The following is a 20,299-nucleotide window of genomic DNA, read 5'->3' on the forward strand; positions in this document are numbered from 1 at the left end:
GTGGCAAGGTAGCCCATGGAGCAAGGAAAGGCAAAACCTGCAGTTTGCTTAACTTCTGCCCAGATTTTCAGGATAACTGTCAGATCCTGCGAAACGATGTTAGTTAATAAGTTGTAATACTAAAGCAGACAATTGATTTTTAAGTGACCAAAATGACAAATGGTTAGTGAGGAAAATCTCAAAGGTATCTGAGTAATTCTTGCCCAATAACTTTATTTCAGCATCCTAAAGAATGCAAATTTTATGCTGTTGTTGCTCTAGTATAATTTCTACACATCATATTTGAATTCTCAAATATGTTTCTGCTGTTACATCCATACATATATGCTCAGGATTCATATAACTGGCACCTAAAGGAACTATTACCTACAAAGTTTTTCTGACAAAGCCATCACAATCTGATGATAATTTTACCTCATTAGAGTGTTTCAAATTCTACTCCGGAATTTACAAGTAGAATAAAGACAGCTTAAGTGCTTTTCCATGCCTGGTTTTAAGGACTGTGATTCCACAGTAATTATAGCTCTGCCTGTCTATCTGGATATCTGAACTTTATTCTGCTATGGAACTCTCACACACATGTGAGACAGAGACAGCAAGGATCATGTACATGTGTTGTGAAACTCACAGTTATGTTTCTCCTACTGTGCTACTTGTGATAGTAACCAGCTTTTAGTAAGTCAAGGGAAATCCTGGCTCTAACAAAGTTAATACAATATCTTCAATAGCCTACAGCAAGAACAGTAATTCATCCAGAAGAAAAGTATATTTCAAGATATATTTACAGAGGATTGTTGACAGTGTTGGATTTCAAGAGGCAGTGACAATTTATACTAGCTTAAGGTGTATTTTCTAGTATTTAAAATAGCGTAGTGTGGAATATGGTGGGCATATAGTCAATGCCAATTGTATGGTAACCCACAAAAGGAACGGGGAAAAAAGCCCCACATCTGTTGTTTGCATCTTGATAGCAGACAAAATGGGTACTGAGAAGCTGTTAATCTTTTTCTTTCCAACTTTTACCTGTTATTTAGGTTATAATTTTAGCTCTGAATAGTTACAATGGAAGATTTCAGAACAGAAATTGATTAAGAGTTTGGGGGAGAATTTTTTTGTGGAAGAAAATGAAAAGGGAGAGGGGGTGAAGAATCTAGGAGCTATTAATAATGAGTCTAGTTTGCTATTTATCCAGGAAAAAAAAAAAATCAAGTTTCTATCTGAATTCTTAGTTACAAACAGAAAACAAGAAGAGGAGTGAAATATCTCTTTGAAATTCACTTTTTGTCCTTTTCTCCATTTCTCTTTCTCCATTCTCTTTTAATTTATAAATTTGTCTATTTTTAATGCAAACCTTTGCTGAAGTTTGTAGGTCAATTTTATACACCATTAAGACACCATGAAACAAAACAGAAGAGTAGAAGTCCTATTTTTTTTTCATGCTTACAGGTCATCCTAAATGCCTTGTGAGGTGAACATCTGCACTGTTTGATTTTATACTTCATATTCCTGCTAATTCTCTCTTGCCTCTTCCCTCTGTGTCACCTTCCCTCAAGAAAACCTCAGTGCTGAATCCCCGCAAGGTCAGGATGCGGTCCTTCCTGTTAGGCTTGACTCCCAGACATGAGAGCTGTACTCTAGGCAAGAACGCTCAGCGTGGCGCAACCATAAGGGAGTAAAAAAAAATTTTAAATTGTTTGAAATATAAAACAATAATTTATTTTACTTCATTTTACTTGTTAACATTTGCAGCTAGTGATGATTTAATGAAACTGCTTTTAAAATTCAATACATTCAAATCTATAAAGCAAACAGTAACTACCATGGGCTTTTCAAATTCCACAAACTGTCTTATATAAACAAATCGGCTGTACATGCACATTTTTTTTCAAGAGGTTGCAACGTTTGCAAACATGCTTTAAAATCTTTAAAGCTGCAATACACTTCTCTTTGCTTCAGGCTTTTCAGATGAAATGTATATACTTTCTTTAGAAACCTTAGGAAGAAAAATGTTTAAATGTTGACAGTAACTATAAAAACTGCTGTTTGATAAATGTTAAATATTACAAGAGAATGGCTCTATTATGAATTCAATAATTCTGAGTTTAAACCTTGAGCTAAAAATAGATAAACAACACAGTGTAGAAGTGAACAACAGCAGAATAGTATCAGAAAATATGGTTTCACAAAAAATACATATGTGCAGTCGCTCTTGTGGGGTTTTGCATTCTTTTTAGACAAAGAAGAGCACGGGTACCTTTTTATATGAATATAGTTTAAGCAAATTACCTGTGTAAATATGGTTAATACATTTTTGATATTTAAACACTTTATGTAAAAGGTAACAAGTAAAAAAGTACAATCAGTATCCCAAAAAGCACTGCTAATATTGCCTCTGAAGGAGTTGGGGTGGGCAAACTTTCTCTCCACTTTATAATGGAGATCCTGGCACCCGCAGTCGTAGAGTTCAGTATTTGAACTATAAACTCGATGACTGTATCTTATATACAAAAACCTTGCCACATTGAACGAGGCATTGATTTCTACCCCAATGGTAGCATTTTATGTACATAAGTTAGCAATGATGATTATACAGTAGTCACTGACAGGAAGGAATTGTACACTCGTGTTCCATCTGGTGACTTTGTTCCATGGGTAAGCAGTTCCTGGATTGTCATCCAGTTGTCAAATATTTTTTTATTCCTTTTCTTCATCATTTTTTTGTGGCTCAGTTCAATGATATTCATCTCTTTCTTTTCTTCTGCACCTTGCTGTTCCTTTAAACAATCCAGCCTGCTTTGCATCATAAACTCACGTCTCCTCCTCTGCTCCTTTGCTTTCACTAGATGCTGCTTCCGCTCTTCCTTACTCCAGTAGCGGCCCATCTTCATTTCACTTATGGCATCATCATCAGTAGTCATCCCACTGCGCTCTTCCTTAATCTTTATGGCTCGTTCTCTCAGCAGTCTGTCCCTGACAGGCCTCTTGGTGATGTAGCGGGTTCCATCGCTTCGGACCTTCACTTTCCACTCCATCCTTGGCTCACTCTGGCTTGCATTGAAGTCTTTGCACATGCTCACCAGGCTCATTTGGCTCTGTGCGTACTCCACTGCTGATTTCTGTTGGATTAGCTGCATGTAGCTCTGATAATGCTGTGCATGAGCAGGAATATGAGCATGCTTATATGGAGAGTGGTGGTATGGGGAGACATAGGAGCCAGAAGGTTTTTGACCATGAGTAGGGCTTTTGCTTCCATCACTGGCTTTTCTCTCCTTGCATTCCATTTGTTTGCTAGTGTCAGGATCTTTAGCAGACGAATGGCATTTACCAGTGCTGGATTCATGACTTTCTGAGCTGGCAAATAAATTCTTTTGGGAGACATTATATGCCACTGCTCCCTCATTACCTTGACAGTTGATGCCTTCTGCAGTTCTCCGCAAGGAATTGTCAGGAGAAATCTCGAGCGTGAGTGGAGTGCTTCGGCAGCTTTCACCCGTGTTGTATGCACTTGAGCTATCCTTGTCAGACTTCTCTGGGAGCTCTGTAATGTCTGAGAGCTCATGCCTGCGAACATCGATGCTTGTGTTGTAGTTGCGGAACCCGCTGTTATGCAACATCCAGGGCTCCCGGTACTGATCTTTCAGCTGCTGCATTTTATGAGCTCTCACAATGTTCAGGCACTCTAGCTCAATATTGCGCAGTTCCTCATTCAGCATCTCCAGCTCTTTGTCAACGCTTTCTTGGTCACTTTTGCTCATATCCAGAGTGCTGGTATGGTAATACAGGCTGTAAGGGTTGGCAGACTTCACCTGGCATTTGAGTTCCAGCAGTTCCCGGAATCGCTCGCATTCATCTACAGGGATGCCAAGGAAGTCGACATCTGTGCAGTCGGCTGAGATAAATGACTCGTTGCTGAACTGCATATCGCCACTTCCAAGGGTGTCATGACTGTATGTCAGCTTCTTCTGGCTCCCTAAAGTGTTAGAGGAAGTGGTGTGATCATCTGCATTGTTTTCTTGCTCAGAGCTCTCATCATTCCGAGTACTGTCGTCTGTGCGCCCTACGCCACTGTCCTTCTCATGCTGGTTAGATAAAATAGTTGCTGTGTCGGTGGTACCACCATCTTCTTCGTGCTTCTTCTAACAGTAAAAATCAAATGGCAAAGAGAAATTATTGCAAGGATATAAAATATCTCAGGATGTCTATTATGTAATAGTTTTCTTAATTGCTACCTGTTACAATTAGTGCATTTTGATTTTTACTTGTATGGAAAGAAAGCATAGAAATGGTGACTGAAAACACACCTTGATTTGGATGACCTTTTCAGAAGAACTTGGTCTGGTTTCAGTTAGATAGGAACAACACTAGAATGCAAAATTTCAACACATTCCTTCTGGAGTATAGCTGCACAAAATTATCCAGTTCTACTATGGTGCCAAAATGAGAATATCGCTCTTCCAAAAATGTGGCTCCCACAGCGGATGCAGAGTTTTAGAAAACTCCAGACAAAAAAAAAAAAAGAGAAACTATTCATGAACTTGTATGATTGCATTGATTGTGGCAGGATAACAGGGAATCCAGGTCCAAATCTGTCTCTGCATAAACTTGTTATGCAGAAATATTTTCTTTGCCCTTCTTGTCAAATATACAGACCTCAGTTCAGTCATTTGCCTGAGTTCCCCATTTGTATTTGATGGCTTTGGCAGACAGGGAGTTTTCAATATATGTGTGTATGTCAAATAGGGTATTTTATACAGAGAGCAGTAGCTCTCTGCCTCCTTTACTTATACTATACTTAGCTTCTAGTTTTGTTACTGATCACAGCCAAAATGGTGCATTTCTAAGAAGATCATGTTGTCATAATGGGAAAAAATGAAAAAAGGTAACACTTAAAAATAATTTAGTCCCCAAGAAGTTGTTTGTGGATAGCCATATAATATCTTGATTTTGCAATAAGTCTTTTTGCCTTGACTGTCATTCAAGACACTAAATGTATTCAGTCAAGCTCAATATTGGAATATTGAGTGCAATGTGAAGGTTTGACACCACTGCACAACAGAACAGCAGTACCTGCTGAAGCATGCTGGCAGTAAATTGCATTGCCTGGTGGTGCTGCTCCTCCAACATGTCCATGTGCAAGTCATCCAGAAAATCATTTCTGTCATCGTCCATCCATCCTTCATCCAGCTATGTGAAAAAGGAGAAAAAAAAAAAAAAACACCACCAAACGTTGTCAAAAGAATGAATACTGATGTAAATTAGGTTCCTTCTTTGTGGAAGGTGTTTGGGAAATTTTAAGAGATTCCTTCCTGTGACAGTGCTGCTGTGTCCTGAGAAGATGCACACATCTCCTACTGAGTGTGGGCATTGACTTTTCTACCTTCCCTCACCTCAAACTTCAACAGCATGGCCTTAACATCAACAGACCTTTGCATGAAACCGATACAGCCTTTTCATCCATGGAAATGCTTCTTAGCATTGGGGCTGTTCTGGTTTGCATGTCATTCAATTAGGATGTATAAAATACTCCAAGGTGTGAAGCTTAAATACACCACTTGTGAGGCAGCATAAAGGGCCAGAAGCAAAAATGCTTGCTCTGGGTCTGTGAGTCTTTTTACTCCTAACCTGTCAGCCCCAAGGGAGAGAGCTCAGAAACATGTAGGCTAACAAGATAGTCATGAGCATGACCCCATGTTTCTGGATGCATTGGCAAGGGTTGCTTTCCCAGCACATGGACCAAGAGAGAGATCAAACAACAGTGCTGTTTGTTCAGCATCTTTGTTGCGCTAATCCCTGCTCCATGAAGGGACCTGGGACAACCTTTCATTAAGCTGAGGATGCTTCTTGACAGTATTTAACTACATTAAGAGATGGTGTTATAAAGGGATAAATAATAGATGTTTTAATGAATGATTTATCAATAGCTGTAGGATTTAGAATTGAGTATGGTCTTCAAAGCCATGGCTTGAAATCATCTGAAGTATCTTGCACTGATCGTTGTAATATACATTGCAGCATATATAAATCACTAAAATTATTACACATTGAACTGTAATATAATGCATATCTATAAGTATAATGTCTACTGTGTTCTATTATTTTATACCACATGTATGTCCAGTCAAACTATTTAATACGGTTTTAGATTTGGTAGATTTAGTTCAGTTAAAATTCTTCAATGGTGAATACTTTCTGTAAAACAGCAAGTCTTTTAATTAAGACTTGAGAGTGTTTACTTATTTATTACTACAGTACCTGAATTTCTGGTCTTGCAACAAGTAAGGAGACATTCTTGCTCTCTTCACTGGTGAGAAGTGCTACGGCTTCTTCTCGGTTCTGTACCTCTATGCCATTGATCTTTAAAGAAAAGAGCAACAGAATTACATCCTTTCATGTATATTTTTATTTATTTATATTCATTTAAATATCCATGTGACACAACCAGCTCTAGCAGGCTGCATAGCTGAATCGATCCCAGTCCAGTACAAGCCAGAGAGCTTGAATCAACAGCCATGTTGTTTAGGTAACTGTCAGGCAATGGATGCATGAAGCTGTTCCAAACCTGTGCAGGTGACGCACAGAGCTTGTTATGAGAATGGAAACTAGACAGGGAGCAGAGTCAGCTCTTTTGGGTGGAAAGGAACGTCATCAAATGGGACAGGTGAGGCTATGGACACCACCCCCAAAGACTACATAGGACATGGACGTTTACATGCTCTACATGCTCTATGTAGGAGATAAAATGCTTCCATCAAAATCGCTGTGGTGTAAGATTGCATGACTGCTCCTTCTGGCATGCAGGGAGTGGGTGTTCAGCCTGCAGTGTGAGACACCCTGCTAATGAGGCTGTCCACCGAGATTCTGCAAATAGGGTCAAAATGTTTTTTTTTTTTGTGATGGAAGGAAAAGTTCAAGGTTTATCAATATGTGCTGAAAACAGATGAAATCTACTGACAAAATCCTTAGCCTGCAGACCAGGCTGGTATACAGCTCTACCTGGCCAGGAATATAAAAATTTGACTGATATGTAGCAGAGAAAATTCAAACGTCTTCAGAAAGTTAGAAGGGAATAAATATATGGATGTTGAAAGGAACTTTATGAGCAGCCTGGTCTAGTGGAAGCTGTCTCTGTCTATGGCAGGGGGACTGGAACTAGATGATCTTTAAAGTTCATTCCAATCCAAATCATTCTAGAAATGCCATTTTAAAGGAGTGATTTGTAAAAATGACACTGAAATGAAGATATGGAATTAAAATGGTTGCAGCAGTAGGTTATAGTGCGTTACCAGGCTTTCAACTATTTACACACATACTTGAATAATGCGATCCCCTTCTCGGAGTCGACCATCTTTTGCAGCAATACTGTTGGGATCAATCTACAAAATAAGAGAATTGTAAGCATTTTGGAGATTTTAGGCCTCAGCCTCTTACTTCCCAGTGTAACCCCGGCATTAGTAATATGACTGATGTGGTAAGCCATTGTGCCTGTCATTGCTGCTACACAGTTGTTACATCTTGTTAGTGAATACAGCACTTTTCTTTGCTTATGGAAGACAAAATGACATGCAGGTTAATATGCAGAAGTCAAAACCAAAACACTAATTCCTGAGACGTGTCTTCAGGGACTGTAGGTTTATCATGTTTGCATGATATCTGGCTACCTCATAATTTAACATTTTGCTTTACAGCACAGTACTCTCATTAGAACCTAAAGATTTTGCCTACAGAGCAGGAAGGATTATATCCTAAGTGATGCATTCTAAAGGAACAGTTTAGATTTAGTTGATTTTTCCTCCCCAGACTGCTGTTGTGAAGTTTGGAATTGATCCGTCTGATAAAAAGATTCTACAAAATGCTACTTATTTTATGAAAGGAAGCAAAGAGGGACAAATGAGCCCCAAATCTTTGCAAATAAACAAGTGGATTTCTTTTTTTTCATTTATATTATTCCTGGAATAATTGAGAACAAAAATGAAAGACAGAATATATTGCAAATCCTCTGAAAACGTCATCTGAAATTGAATGTTGAGAATATGTTAAGGAAAAATGAACACCAAGTGTCAATACAACAAAAACCGTTTGCCATACAAAAGAGGTCTTATGAGTTATAAGAGATAATCAGACATTGCAAAATCCATGTATTTCTGTGATGCAGTGGAAAAGAAGCAATGTTTAATGTGAAATGTTTTTACAGGTGAAAACCCAGGTATTTTTAATGAGTGTCTCAAGTACAACATACATTCTGTGTTTGAACAGACTGAAATAGGGTAACATCACAACTCTCTTCTCTAGACTTCAGAACAAGGACCACGCATACAAATTATAAAGGCAAGCATTTGTTCTGGGGTAGTTAATAATGTTCAGTACTGGAGAAACTGTCAATTTAACATCGCTTTCCAAGTGAATAAAGAGCCTTCTAAAGACAGTGTGTTTGTTTTTTTTCCCACTGTATTTCTAAAGATTTCTCACTGAAGTCAGTAGGAGTTGGACTTCAATGGAACTTCAGTTTTCACTCAGACTGAAGAAAAGGAAAAATAATTAGATTTCTTCCAATTATTACTTTCTAGCTATTGTTTGAACATGGTACAAATAGAAGCAAGGTGTTGTCTTAAATGTCTAGCACTGCAGTTTAAAACACAGATTTTATCTTAGGGGAATCAGCTCAATCCTACCTCGCTCACATAAATACCAGTGTCATCCTCGTCATCTGTTCTGTAACACACAGTAAGACCAAGCTTGTCCTGGCTGTTCACTCTGTGCAAATCTACTTCCTGAGGTTAAAAAAAAAGAAAGAAAGAAAAAAAAAATATTGTCAATGAGAAACTTGTGATTGATGGAAGCTATTTTTCAGATACAATGAAAATATTTTGTTTAAATGATATAGTGGATCTCTTCTCATTTTACTGTGTAGACTAGCTTAACTTACTGAGCAAGACGTGATTATATGCATGCAATCAATACTTCAGGCATTTTTGGCCCTTCAGTCAATATACTGTCATTTTGAAAATAGACCTTTTATTGATCTTAGAGAAGAAAAATTACCTATATTTCATGTAGAAGTAAGATTTCAAATGCTAAAATGCTTATAAAGTATGATTTCAATATTTGCCACATCTGATATACATATTTTCTTATAAGCAGGGATTTTTTTCTGTCTCTTCAGAGAAAAAATATAATATTCTATTACCTTAACTTGTATAATTTTTATGAAATGATGTAATAAGTTTCTCATATGCATGACAGAAGATCAATGTATGGTTAGCAAAGCATTTGGTACTGGTAAGAGAAATACATGAAGTGCTTCAATGTCTTGCAAAGGTGTCATGTGGGTAGGTTGTGGTTTACCATTCCAGGGGTCTGTGGTGGTCACGTTGGTCTTGGAGACATTCAAGACATCTTAAAAATACATGGTTTTCCCCAGGACTTTTTGCCACAAGGACTTCATTTGGGTTGTTTTCTCCTATGTTTGCTCCTGGTTTGTGTAAAAGTGTTGCAAGATGCTCACCAAACTGTGGGATGCTCCCGGATGCTGTGTAGTCAGTGTAAATATCTTTGTTCTCCTCCCTTCTGAAGGACATCCCAAGAGTCCAAGGATCCTAGGGAGCCTAACACACTTCACCATCTTTTTGTGACTGCTGCATCACTTCTTTCATAGGGAGGAAGGATGGTTTGCGCTAGCTAGAGAAGGAGTAACAAGAGAAGTTGTGGTTTTTTTACTCTACTCTCTGTGGTGAGCAAGGCTTTGAAAAGGACCTTGCTTCTCTGCAGCTTACACCTGACTACAGGGCTTCAGCCCCACTGCAGTGAAGGGATGGAGTGGGGGCAGGCAGATGAGGCAAAGGGACCTTTGTGAGCTGAGGGCCACCCCTGCCAAAGGCAGACCTTTCTATGCTCGGGATGTATCCAGTGCTTGTGCTTGGACCTTGTGCTCCTGTGGAAAAGTCCTGCTAACAGGATTCATTATTTCTGAGTGTCTATTCTGTTTTGACCTGCGCTGTGCCATTTGTAAGGGCAAGATAATAAAACAAGCTGATATGAATAATTTATTGGCATGTCAAGATGACAGCTGCCAAGATCAGCAATCTCATGTTATTTACTTGTCAACATGTGTAATTTCTTTTTTTTCAAGAAGCGTTGCTGTAAATGTCAGTGACATTTCAGATGGTATTTAAATGGTTTAAATCAATAGTATCCACGGTGAACTGCTGCTCTTTTTCTTTTTTTTCACTCTCTTTTGTTACACACTGAATGAACTCAATGCTTTAATAGTAAGGTTTTTTTTGTTTTGTTTTTTGTTTTTTGTTTTAAGATTTCTAAAGCTTTTGGGGATTTCTAGAGAGGATGTAAAAAATTTTCAGTATAGAAAGTGAGACAAAGTAGACTTGATTCTAGTCTTAGTTGATGTAATCAGTTCTTGGAAGTACCACTGCAGCTAACTCATTTATTCTGGGTGCAAGCAGGCTGTGATCTAGAGATCAGGTGAGAATGTGTTGAATTAGGCATAATTCAGGTATATTTCCTGCCTGCTTTAGCAAAAAAGACCTTATGTTTAAAAATACACTATTTAAAAAAAAAAATATATATATATATGGCAGTTTTGGTCATATTTGGAACAGTTCCTATGTAAGCATGAACACTTGCCAGCACTTATTGGAGTGCAGGGAGCAAGGTAGTAGCTTTGTTCTTCCTTCTTCCCTTCACCATGTTTTAATAACAATAGGTGTTTTTCCAACAGTACACAAGTATGGAGAGTACTATGATAATTAAAAAATAAGTATGAGTCTATATTTAAAATATACTTTCTATGACATCTGCAATACACTGGAAGGTAATAAATGACCTAGTATTTAAACAGAATATATTTTAAAAGGAGAACAGACACGTATGCTTTAAAAACAAGCTCACAAATAAAGCATCTGAAAGCTAAAGTAAACAGAATACTCATAGAGCAGGTGCTTAGAACCTGAATTTTTATGAGTAATTTGTTGACATTCTTACCCTTGGGTACAATCCCTCTAGTCCTTGGTAGGAACGGAATAACTTGGTTGATGCTACCCAAATATGATAATTTTGTGTACTTAGTGGTAGGAACAGCTGCTGTCTATGGGTCTTTGCATCAACAAAGTTTTAATATAATCAAAAAGATTTGAAATATTTGAGAGATGAAAGTATGCAATTCCAGTTGGAGTTGAAGAATCAACTCTAGTGTCTTCAAAGCAAAGGTTATTTCCCTTGTTCGGGGTGGAATCTGTATAATATACAGATACATGAAAGGGAAAAACAGAACAGAAAATTGGCACCTGCAAGTACGGATATTGTGGTAGCTGGTGTAATTGTACAAGGAATTAATTAAGCTCTAGGAATTAATGTGGGCCTAAAAAACTTTGAAGGTGTAAGTCCAGACAATGACATTGGACTTGCCGTGTCTTACTCCTCTCTCTGCTGTGCTGCCCTGCTGGACAGCCCAAGGGCCCAAGTGTGTGAGCCTGCAGCGCTCTGTGCTCCTGCTGCAGAAGCAGCCATTGCATGCACAGCAGTGCCTGGCCTGGTTCCAAAGCCCTTCTAGGCACCTGCTCATTTGGTTTGGGCAGGCATGCTGCACAGGCAGGAGATGAAAGAATATTTAGTACTCAGCCAGAGCTCAGACACTGTTGTAGTGAACACTCTGAAATGTATCAGCCACCTACAATGAAGAAGGGGGACACTGAAATGTCCCAGCACCTGGTCTAGATCTGTACAAATTAGTTAGCAGACAATGTTGGTATGATCAAAATGTGTCAGTATCAAGGGATGTGTTAAAATGATAATTGTGAAAATTTCACATATGATGTAAGTTTTGCACAAATACTTTCAATCTTTTGCTTCTTCATGCCAGGTTAAAGTGGGATTTTGAGAGATGTTTGAGAAAAACAAGCTTGCACAGGAGATTTGTTTGAAGGATTACTGGCTCCATGTGAAATGCAGGGCCAAGGAGGGCTCAAAGTGCTTGCTGCTGAAATCCACATGGCATTTTGAGGAAGGCAGTAGGAAATAAATGTGCACTATGACATTATACCTGCAACTGCCCATAATAATGGATTAGGAGTAAGTGGTAATAGTAAATTAACCTCTGTAAACTTAAGAGAGCCTTCATTTGCAACAGATTATTGGATTATTGTACTGGCAATTTAAAATTATGGCATGCTTGTGTATTTATAAAAATCTAAGTCCTTTCTCTAACAAGACAAAAATGAACAGTAGAAAATTGGAAGGAGTGGGCAGTAATGGATAAAAAAAGAAAATAGTGCATATGTTCAAAAAGGATTGTCCAAAGTTTGCACAATAAGTACTCTGCCCTTTGTCTCTCTTCGTAAAAAAGTGTTTTGTCTTTTTTTTTCCTGGGCTGACTACTGAGATACCTGATGAGCAGGGCCCACTTTTCAGCACAGTCACGGCTAAGGTGTGAGAGCCCATTTCTGTCCTCCTGGCATCAGGACTGTGACTGCAATGGGGGGAGAGTGGTCACAGCTGTTTGGAATAGGCTTGGAGTCAGTGGAAAAGAGCTATCTAAATGAGCAACTTCAGCTTTTTAAATGAAGAGTTCATGTATGCTCAAGATGGAGTGAGAGCATGAGAAAGGAGATTTTCTAGCTGTTAGCAAATGTTTCATGTTGCTTTTCATCTCCAAGCTGTGCAGTCAGCTCTGGTGAGCTCAGTTCTCTGCTCAGAAAGAGAATAGATTTGGGTACAGGGAGGGGTAAAGGACAAAATCGAAGGTGAGAGAACGTGTCCTTTCAGATTTAGAACATTCGCCTTTGTAATATGAGAAAATTAGCTCACCGAGAAAGCCCTCACTTAGGCTGTATGCTTGTTTGAATAAACATATTAATGCATAATGCTGCTGGGGAAGCCTGCAGTGGCATTATTCTTCCTTTATGAACCCAAAGTGACTTCTGGATGGGCCTCTGTGAAAAATGAATGTACTTTTAATTTGCAATAGAATCTAGAAATAGAATAGAATTCAAGATTTAGTCCTTCTTTCCTTGTGGCATGTAAACTTAGAGAGAGAAGAAATAATATTTGCTTATTTTAGTAGCAGGAAATATATGGCGGTTACCTCTGAATCCTCAATTTTTAGATAAATACTGAGCGAGAGAACTGAGAATGCAATTTTGGTGCCTTGGCAATACTGCCAGCATAAATTCCTTCCTAAGAGTTATTTACATTAGAAGCTTGTTGTGAACTCAGTATTTCACTGTTTTGTGTTTTGTTTACTTGATACAAATCACTAACCACTCAGTTGTATACCATAAAAGTTTGGATGAGGAGCTGCTGATTTAAATTCAAAGCACGTTTTATGGACACAGAAACCCATAGGGCTGACTTGATGGCTTTCTTACTTTAGGCATTCTTGCTGCAGTCAATGAAACGGTGCCTTTGTGGTCCTTTAAAACATATCTATCAATAGGCAAACAAAAAAGCAACTAGCCAGTTGAGTCCCTGTTAGCACTTTGACCTTACCATTGATCATAGTCACTACAATTTGAACAAGAATCTTTAGTGGTTTTTAAGAAATACTATTAGGCTACAGAGACTTTTCTAACGTTCATCCCCCTGTGTTACTGAGCTGATCACCTTTTACCATCAAGTACTATATCAATGTCAAAATTATTAATGTTGTGGTTTAAGCCACATTAATGTCTGGCTACTGAAGTGCATGTGTTTAAACTGTTTTCAGCTCAACTGGTTGACCTTCTAATGGAAGCAATACAATTTATCTACAATATTAGGTTTCCTAAAAGATGGATTTTGAAAAGACACTAGCAGAAAATACTTATTTGTTCTATGTTTTCCCTTAAGACTGGATTTGTGTTCCTTTTTATTTGAGAAAAAAAAAAAAAAAAAGACACTTCTTTCAAAGAAAGGCCTTGAAGTCCGCTAAACAGGGTTTTGTTTTGCTGGCACACTGATTTTATCCTGACTTCTATTTGGGTTTGTATACACAGATGAATTACTACCAGATCTGTAAAATTTGAAGACAGCTTGCAAACTTTTTATGGGGATTGAGGCCTTGATTCTGCAAACACTTTTATAGAGGGGAACAACTTCATGCTCATAGAATGACTGAACTTTGCTCCTTTTGAAGCTGCTGATAAATCTGTCACTGATTATACAGGACTATAGATAGATTGCCATCGCATGCTTTGACAGCTTCCTTAGCAGGACTGAGATCTAAGAAATCAGATGTGCAAGCAAGCTAGGAGTAATCTAGTCACTTACTGTTAATCATGAACGTATTTTCTGGATCAAATATCGCTGGAAGTATTTAGAAGTACTGAGCTACTTTGCTGCTATTTATTATAAATTATGAAAAGCATTTCAGTGGGCCAGCACTGTTTAAGTAGATGCAGAAGTAGAGCCTACAATTCATATGTTGTACTCTGAGTGGCTGGGAATGGGTTATAAAAGCTAAGAATGAGAAAACTGAAAAAAATCTTCTGATGGGACATGCAAATATGAAAACCACAAATGAATTTTAAAGATTTGGCAGGCAAACAAACTTGCATATCTTCATGACTGACCAATAATTTTGTATGTATCCTCATGTAACTTTAGTAATGAAAAAGGAGGGAATAGCTTAGTATAGTGTCAGAGCTGTTCTAATCTTTTCTTGTAAACTTAAAATATTTCTAAGTAACATAATTGAGAGCATCTGTTTCTCAGCTGGGGAATTTTTAAGGGAAACGTGGGTTTTTTTATGGTGACTGTGTGGAATAGGTCCTGCCACTCAGCAAACCTGAAAAATCTTTGAGATTTCTAGGAAGTCTAAATCAACATAGCTACAGAGAATTTACCTGATGGAACTAAGGAATTCAGTATTTATGTTAATTAGACAAAGATCTAGCTCATCACTCCATGGTACACTGTTAAATATATTGCTAAAGGTATCAGTAAGGTTTGCAACCTGCAAAGTAACCAAGATGCAATGTAATTAAAAATAACTGCTTTGAAATGGTCTTTTCACTTTATACAGGATATAAAGACCATGACATCCACATGTTAAGCTTTCAGTAAACGAACTGGTTACTAAACAGTACCTCCAATTCTAACTCATCTCGGTCCATTTCTTGATGGATTCCTCCCATGTAGTCATTTGGGTCATAGTATTCATGTACTGATGGATGACTGGAGAAAAAAAATATCTGTTACAATAGCACTCAGTCCTATAGTTAGCATAGCAATGCATTCCTAGCTTATACCAAGTCATCATGAAACACAACAGGCTAACAACCAAACCATGAAGATACACACAGTTAATTATATACACTCTACCATTTATACCAGTAAATTTATTAGACAGTACATTACATATACGGTAAGAAGCATCTAAAACATTTGACACATGATGATGAATGAGATTTGTAAAAAGTCTTAATGTTTGATTAGTGACTTTTCCTCAAATGTATGGCTGACCTGGAGAAAAATACAGAGAGAATGGTGGCAAAGTAGGAAGAAACACTGGATTATTTACTCATGAGCTCAGGTTATTTGCAGAGACTTACATAAAATCATCCTTGCCTACTTCCTTGGTAGTTTTTCTTTGCCTTGAGGACAGAAAATAGTATTAAGTATTTTAAAAATAATTTGCCACTCGACTACTTTGATTTAAATCAACAACATTTTGTTGATTGACTTGAATACAACAGGCTGTGCATAGTGATTTAAATGCCATTTAAATATGCACCACTCTATTCATACTGCCATCCACTATTGGCATGCTTTTTACATATTGAGCTCTCCAACAGCTTTGCTGTCTACACGGTAAGTTTAAGCAGTATTATTCCTTTGCAATCACTCTTTTATATGCTGCAATTTTATTTCTCCTTTTAATTCTCTTAACTAGATACATATTTCTATGTATGTGTGATAGCATTTAAATAACAGCATCTGCTAACTGGTTAAGTTACCCAATTCACTAAACACAGGCTATATTCATTTGAATGGAATTTGGAAAAATTACAGGAAGTATTAAGGAAGCATAAAGGACATCCTCATTAACTTGTGTTACTCTTTGCTTGCACACACTGGATAACAGCATAGTTTAATAGCAGTCTGACTGCCCTTGTATGCAGGATAGCAGTGAGGCAGGCTACATGGTTAAGACCAACATCTAGACCTCAAAGTAAGTCCAGCAGTTGGAACCTGTGCCTAATGATTGAGGGGCAATGATGCTACTTGGCAGGACTGAGTTGGCATTATGTAGGCACATTTCAACAGAATTTTCATGAATTAATCTTTGCCATGTTTCTACCGTGTTTGGTTTTGCAGTTGGAAAGTGGCAGGTAGTTGACTGAGGTACTGAAAGCCCCTCTTGCAAATACATTTGGGAGGTGCCCTAGGAACATGTGACCTCTCCACGGTGCTCTAATCCCTATTTCCTGTTCTCTTCATACAAGCTCAAGTCTAGCTTTGTCAAGCATTTATGCTAAAACATGCAGCTGTGCTTGAATTTTCAATGTATGATAATAGGTAGCAATGCAGTAATATTTGACTGAACCATCTTTTACGTAATCAGCACTGAGAGCCACAAAAGGAACAGACATTGCACATTGAAGACCAGTTCCTGGCTGAGCATGTGGGTGTTAGCATGCCATACAAGTCACTTTGGAGCTGTACAAGATTGGTGCCTGTCTGTAGTCAAACTACTTGCTAGGAGTGCTGACAGAGCTGTCTGGAGAGGTGTGCTAGGTGTGTCTGTGTGCTGTGCTCACCACTCAGGCTCTCAATGGAGTTCCTGTTCAGAGCCATACTGCACAGACAGGACATGGGCATGCTGGTACTGCTTCTCACCCCATACAGGGTTATCTCAGAATCTGGTATTGTTGTGGACTGATCAGATCACAGTCTGAGACAACACAACAACCGAGACATTCGAAACATTTCAATTACTTTTTCCATTGGGGAGGTATGTGTCAAGACGACAGGCAATTTGCATGGACTCCTTGGGGAGCTCTTTTCCTCTTGAACAGCATGTGAGGGCGTGGTGTGTGTGCACCAGGAGATAATTGTCATTTTTATTTGTACGTACAAAACATCAAGCTACCATTAACAATAATTAAAATTTGATTCTAAAACATCCATGACAGCACTGGTAAGTAATTTTAGTCCTAGAAAATAATTTATTTGAGTAACATCGCTGCAGTGTTATAATAAAGTAATTAATACACTGGAACAGAATGTAGTGACTCTTAGCATTATACAATTTATGGCAGCCATAAAAAATAAAGTTAAAACATAAGCAACCCAAAGAGGCAATGAGAGGAATTACAAGAAGCAATAACTTTATCCATCAAACACCAAAAAAAATGAGCTTTATGAGGCTGTATTGTGACTTGGTGGCATTACTCATGTGAGTAATACCTTGGTAATGTGTAGAGAAAGTGAAAGTGTTTTGAATTATGAATCAATGTTGTATGAATCTTGGCTATATCTGGGAGCACACAACCACCAGCAAATAAAGCTATGTTTGTGAACTACTTCTAACGTGCCACGTTAAGGAATACAAGGATTTTCCTTGTATTAAGGAATACAAGGTTCGTGCTTCACGAACAGTTACTTACTCTTCGGGTAGGAGGTATGGGTCCAGCACTGAGACGGGTGGGGTAGGCGAGCCCATCTTGCTTAGAGCCATGATGTGTTCAAAAGTGATATCTGTCTGAGTGCCCACATCCACCAGCTGAGACTCGGGAGCAGTGAAGATTTTGGTGCGTGGAGTTCTCCTCAGGACCTGCACCACGATGGGCTCCTTGGCTGTTTTGAATGCTTCCACTGCCTGCTCATGTGTTGCTTTAGATAAATCCTTTCCATTGACCTGTGGGAGAAAAGAAAGCAAAACAGTGTAAGGAACAGTCGAAAAGTGAAGGGTAGCTTTGTTGTTGCTGGCTGTTAGTGGAAAAGACTCCGTTTCCATCTAAATGCTCATATAGCAAGTACTAGGAATGATTTATGCAATGTTACGCATCTCTCTTTTTCACCTGTCACTGGAGTGACTTTACAAATCCTGTGCTCTGCTTTTAAATTTAATTAGCAGATTTTATTGGGATCACTCTGAACTAAAGTACAAACCAGCATCTCATTTATTTCTTGAAGATTAGAAATCTCTCAGCCCTCGTTCAAACAAAATAACTTATTGATTCTCCTGTAATTTTTATGCATTTGTTTGTTTGTTTTTTAATCATTTAACCTTGACACTGAACTAGTGGGACAAAAATTGCTACTACAGAATTAGGTATCAGTGTATATCAGCGTTTGTTAAATACTTTTTCGGATGGGACGTGATGGTCATACACTAAAATGGAGATTTCTTTGGAAGTGTGGCTTGTCTGTTGAGACATCTGAAAATGTGGAAGGTCTCTGGGCTCATTCACAAAGAGCTATGCTACAGAAATAGTAGGATTTTACCATCTTTTAACCTGCCACCTGTTGTCATTTTAACATAGATTTAAAGAAAGAATTAAAGAGAAGCTGTCCGGAGCAATTTTAGTGAAAGCTGTATAATAACATTACAATCCCATAGCACCATGCTACTTTCATATAGTTGTTGTTACGTTCTTTGGTCTGAGGCAAGTGTTGGCTCACATGCAGACACAAAATGCAATTCAAAATTTGAAAGCTCTCCTAGCAGAGAGAGTGAGGACCCCTATCATAGCAATCCTCACCTTTATGAATAATGTCTTACGTTGTTCTCTTTCCAGCCAGAAACTATTCACTTGATAAACTACGTTGCTGTATCTATCAGATGTGAGGGTTGCACAGTGGAAACTCCTGCCTTCTGCATGGAGATGCTGGGTTTCTCATGCCCAAGAGTAGCATATTTTTTCCAAGGAATAAAACCAGTGGGCATAAATACAGAGCCAGGTATTGACAGTGGGTACCTCTTTGTCATTTAGTTATTTCCATAAATGTGCTGAAATGTGTTAATGTGGTGACTATGCCATAGTAGTTTCTTGAATATGATTTAAAACACTAAAATAAATCTCCAGATTCTGCTGTCTTTGTGTGTATCAGATAGCACTTAGTTCATACTGTGATCTGCCATGTTTAGTCCCTCTACAGTAAGTGGGGCAGCTTACGGAGTACCATCACTCAGTGCAGTAACTGAATTGAGCCCATACTTCAAGTATTGCTTGCAGCAAAAAGCTGGCCAATAATAAAGAGGGTTAACTTCAGTGCAGAATCGATTGAAAGGGCTGAATTCCTTCTGAATTACCTTGTACCCGTAACACTTATTACGCTGTCATCTTTGCTTTATCTTAGAGAAGCAAAGAGACCAGCTTTTTTGTAAAGCCAGCTGAGAATGGAAGATGTTAGCTCTGCATTTGCATTCCTCAAACAGTTGTATTGACCACAATTGCTCACACTAATGCATAGCATGTAAAGTTTGGCCCGGTCAAGTTAGATATCATTAACTCGCCCAATTGAGCAGATTACTTTAAAACAATTTGTACAGCTGTAAAATTAAGTTCAGTGTAATGTTTTCACTGGAAAAAGGAAATGCTGATTATGGTTCCAGATTTGTTATTTGCCACAAATTAAATGTAGCACATTTCACGGTGTGCATCCGAATTCTTTTGGTACAACTAAGTATAGCGAGCCATCAAAATAAAAGAATCCAAAATTGCAGCAAGCATAATTTTTTCTAGAAATGTGCTGGAATAACTCTTGAGCAAAATACTTTTTATGTGAGCTGCTTTCCATGTCTTTGTGTTAAAGTCTGGTAAAATCACGCAAAGGATAACTTTCCAGTTTATTTCCTAGTATTGTAAGTAACCTGGATTCTAAGAATCTTAGTAGAGGTCTGTTGAGATTCTTTAGGAAACTTCATTGCTGCAAATCTGTGGACTGGTGTCCCCTTTGTGCTTTCATATGTGATTGCTATGTAAATATTCAAACTTCAAAATCAGACTGACATAAGGTAGGAATAAGGCAGTAGTTGGGTTGTATCAGAAATTATTATTACATGAGTTATTTCCAAGTATTTCTATGATGTATGGCAGTATCCTCTTCATACTAGGCAACATTCTCTGGCCAGAAGCCGCTCACACAGAATGGTTTCTGGTCAGCCTGTGAATCTCTTATGAGAGACTGACTCCTTAATTCACACTGGGCAGAATCCTTTTAGCTCTGCAGGTTTTTGTTTCCATCTGCAGTTAGTTGTAGGCAATATGGTGCACATTATTATATTTGATTTATTGAGAACTGTACTAACAAAATAAGAGTTAATGGGTTGCACAGAGCTATCACTCTTAACCATTCAGATTCC

General features: G+C 38.2%; 1 protein-coding gene across 2 annotated transcripts in view; it reads right to left on the minus strand.

Annotated features, from left to right (window-relative positions):
- Positions 1-1,690: 1,690 nt before the first annotated feature.
- The window catches only part of PDZRN3 (PDZ domain containing ring finger 3), a 120,810-nt gene continuing 102,201 nt past the window's right edge, over positions 1,691-20,299 (minus strand). For both annotated transcript variants that reach the window (XM_414432.8, XM_015293224.4), the window contains 7 exons: positions 17,598-17,848; positions 15,075-15,162; positions 8,670-8,768; positions 7,311-7,373; positions 6,253-6,354; positions 5,068-5,184; positions 1,691-4,136 (listed from right to left, as the gene is read on the minus strand). In XM_414432.8, the coding sequence (XP_414432.3) occupies positions 2,586-4,136; positions 5,068-5,184; positions 6,253-6,354; positions 7,311-7,373; positions 8,670-8,768; positions 15,075-15,162; positions 17,598-17,848 (2,271 nt within the window). In that variant the 3' untranslated portion in view covers positions 1,691-2,585. The remainder of the gene's footprint in view (positions 4,137-5,067; positions 5,185-6,252; positions 6,355-7,310; positions 7,374-8,669; positions 8,769-15,074; positions 15,163-17,597; positions 17,849-20,299) is intronic.

This window comes from Gallus gallus, chromosome 12 (assembly GCF_016699485.2).
Source record: "Gallus gallus isolate bGalGal1 chromosome 12, bGalGal1.mat.broiler.GRCg7b, whole genome shotgun sequence".
Classification (NCBI taxonomy): domain Eukaryota; kingdom Metazoa; phylum Chordata; class Aves; order Galliformes; family Phasianidae; genus Gallus; species Gallus gallus.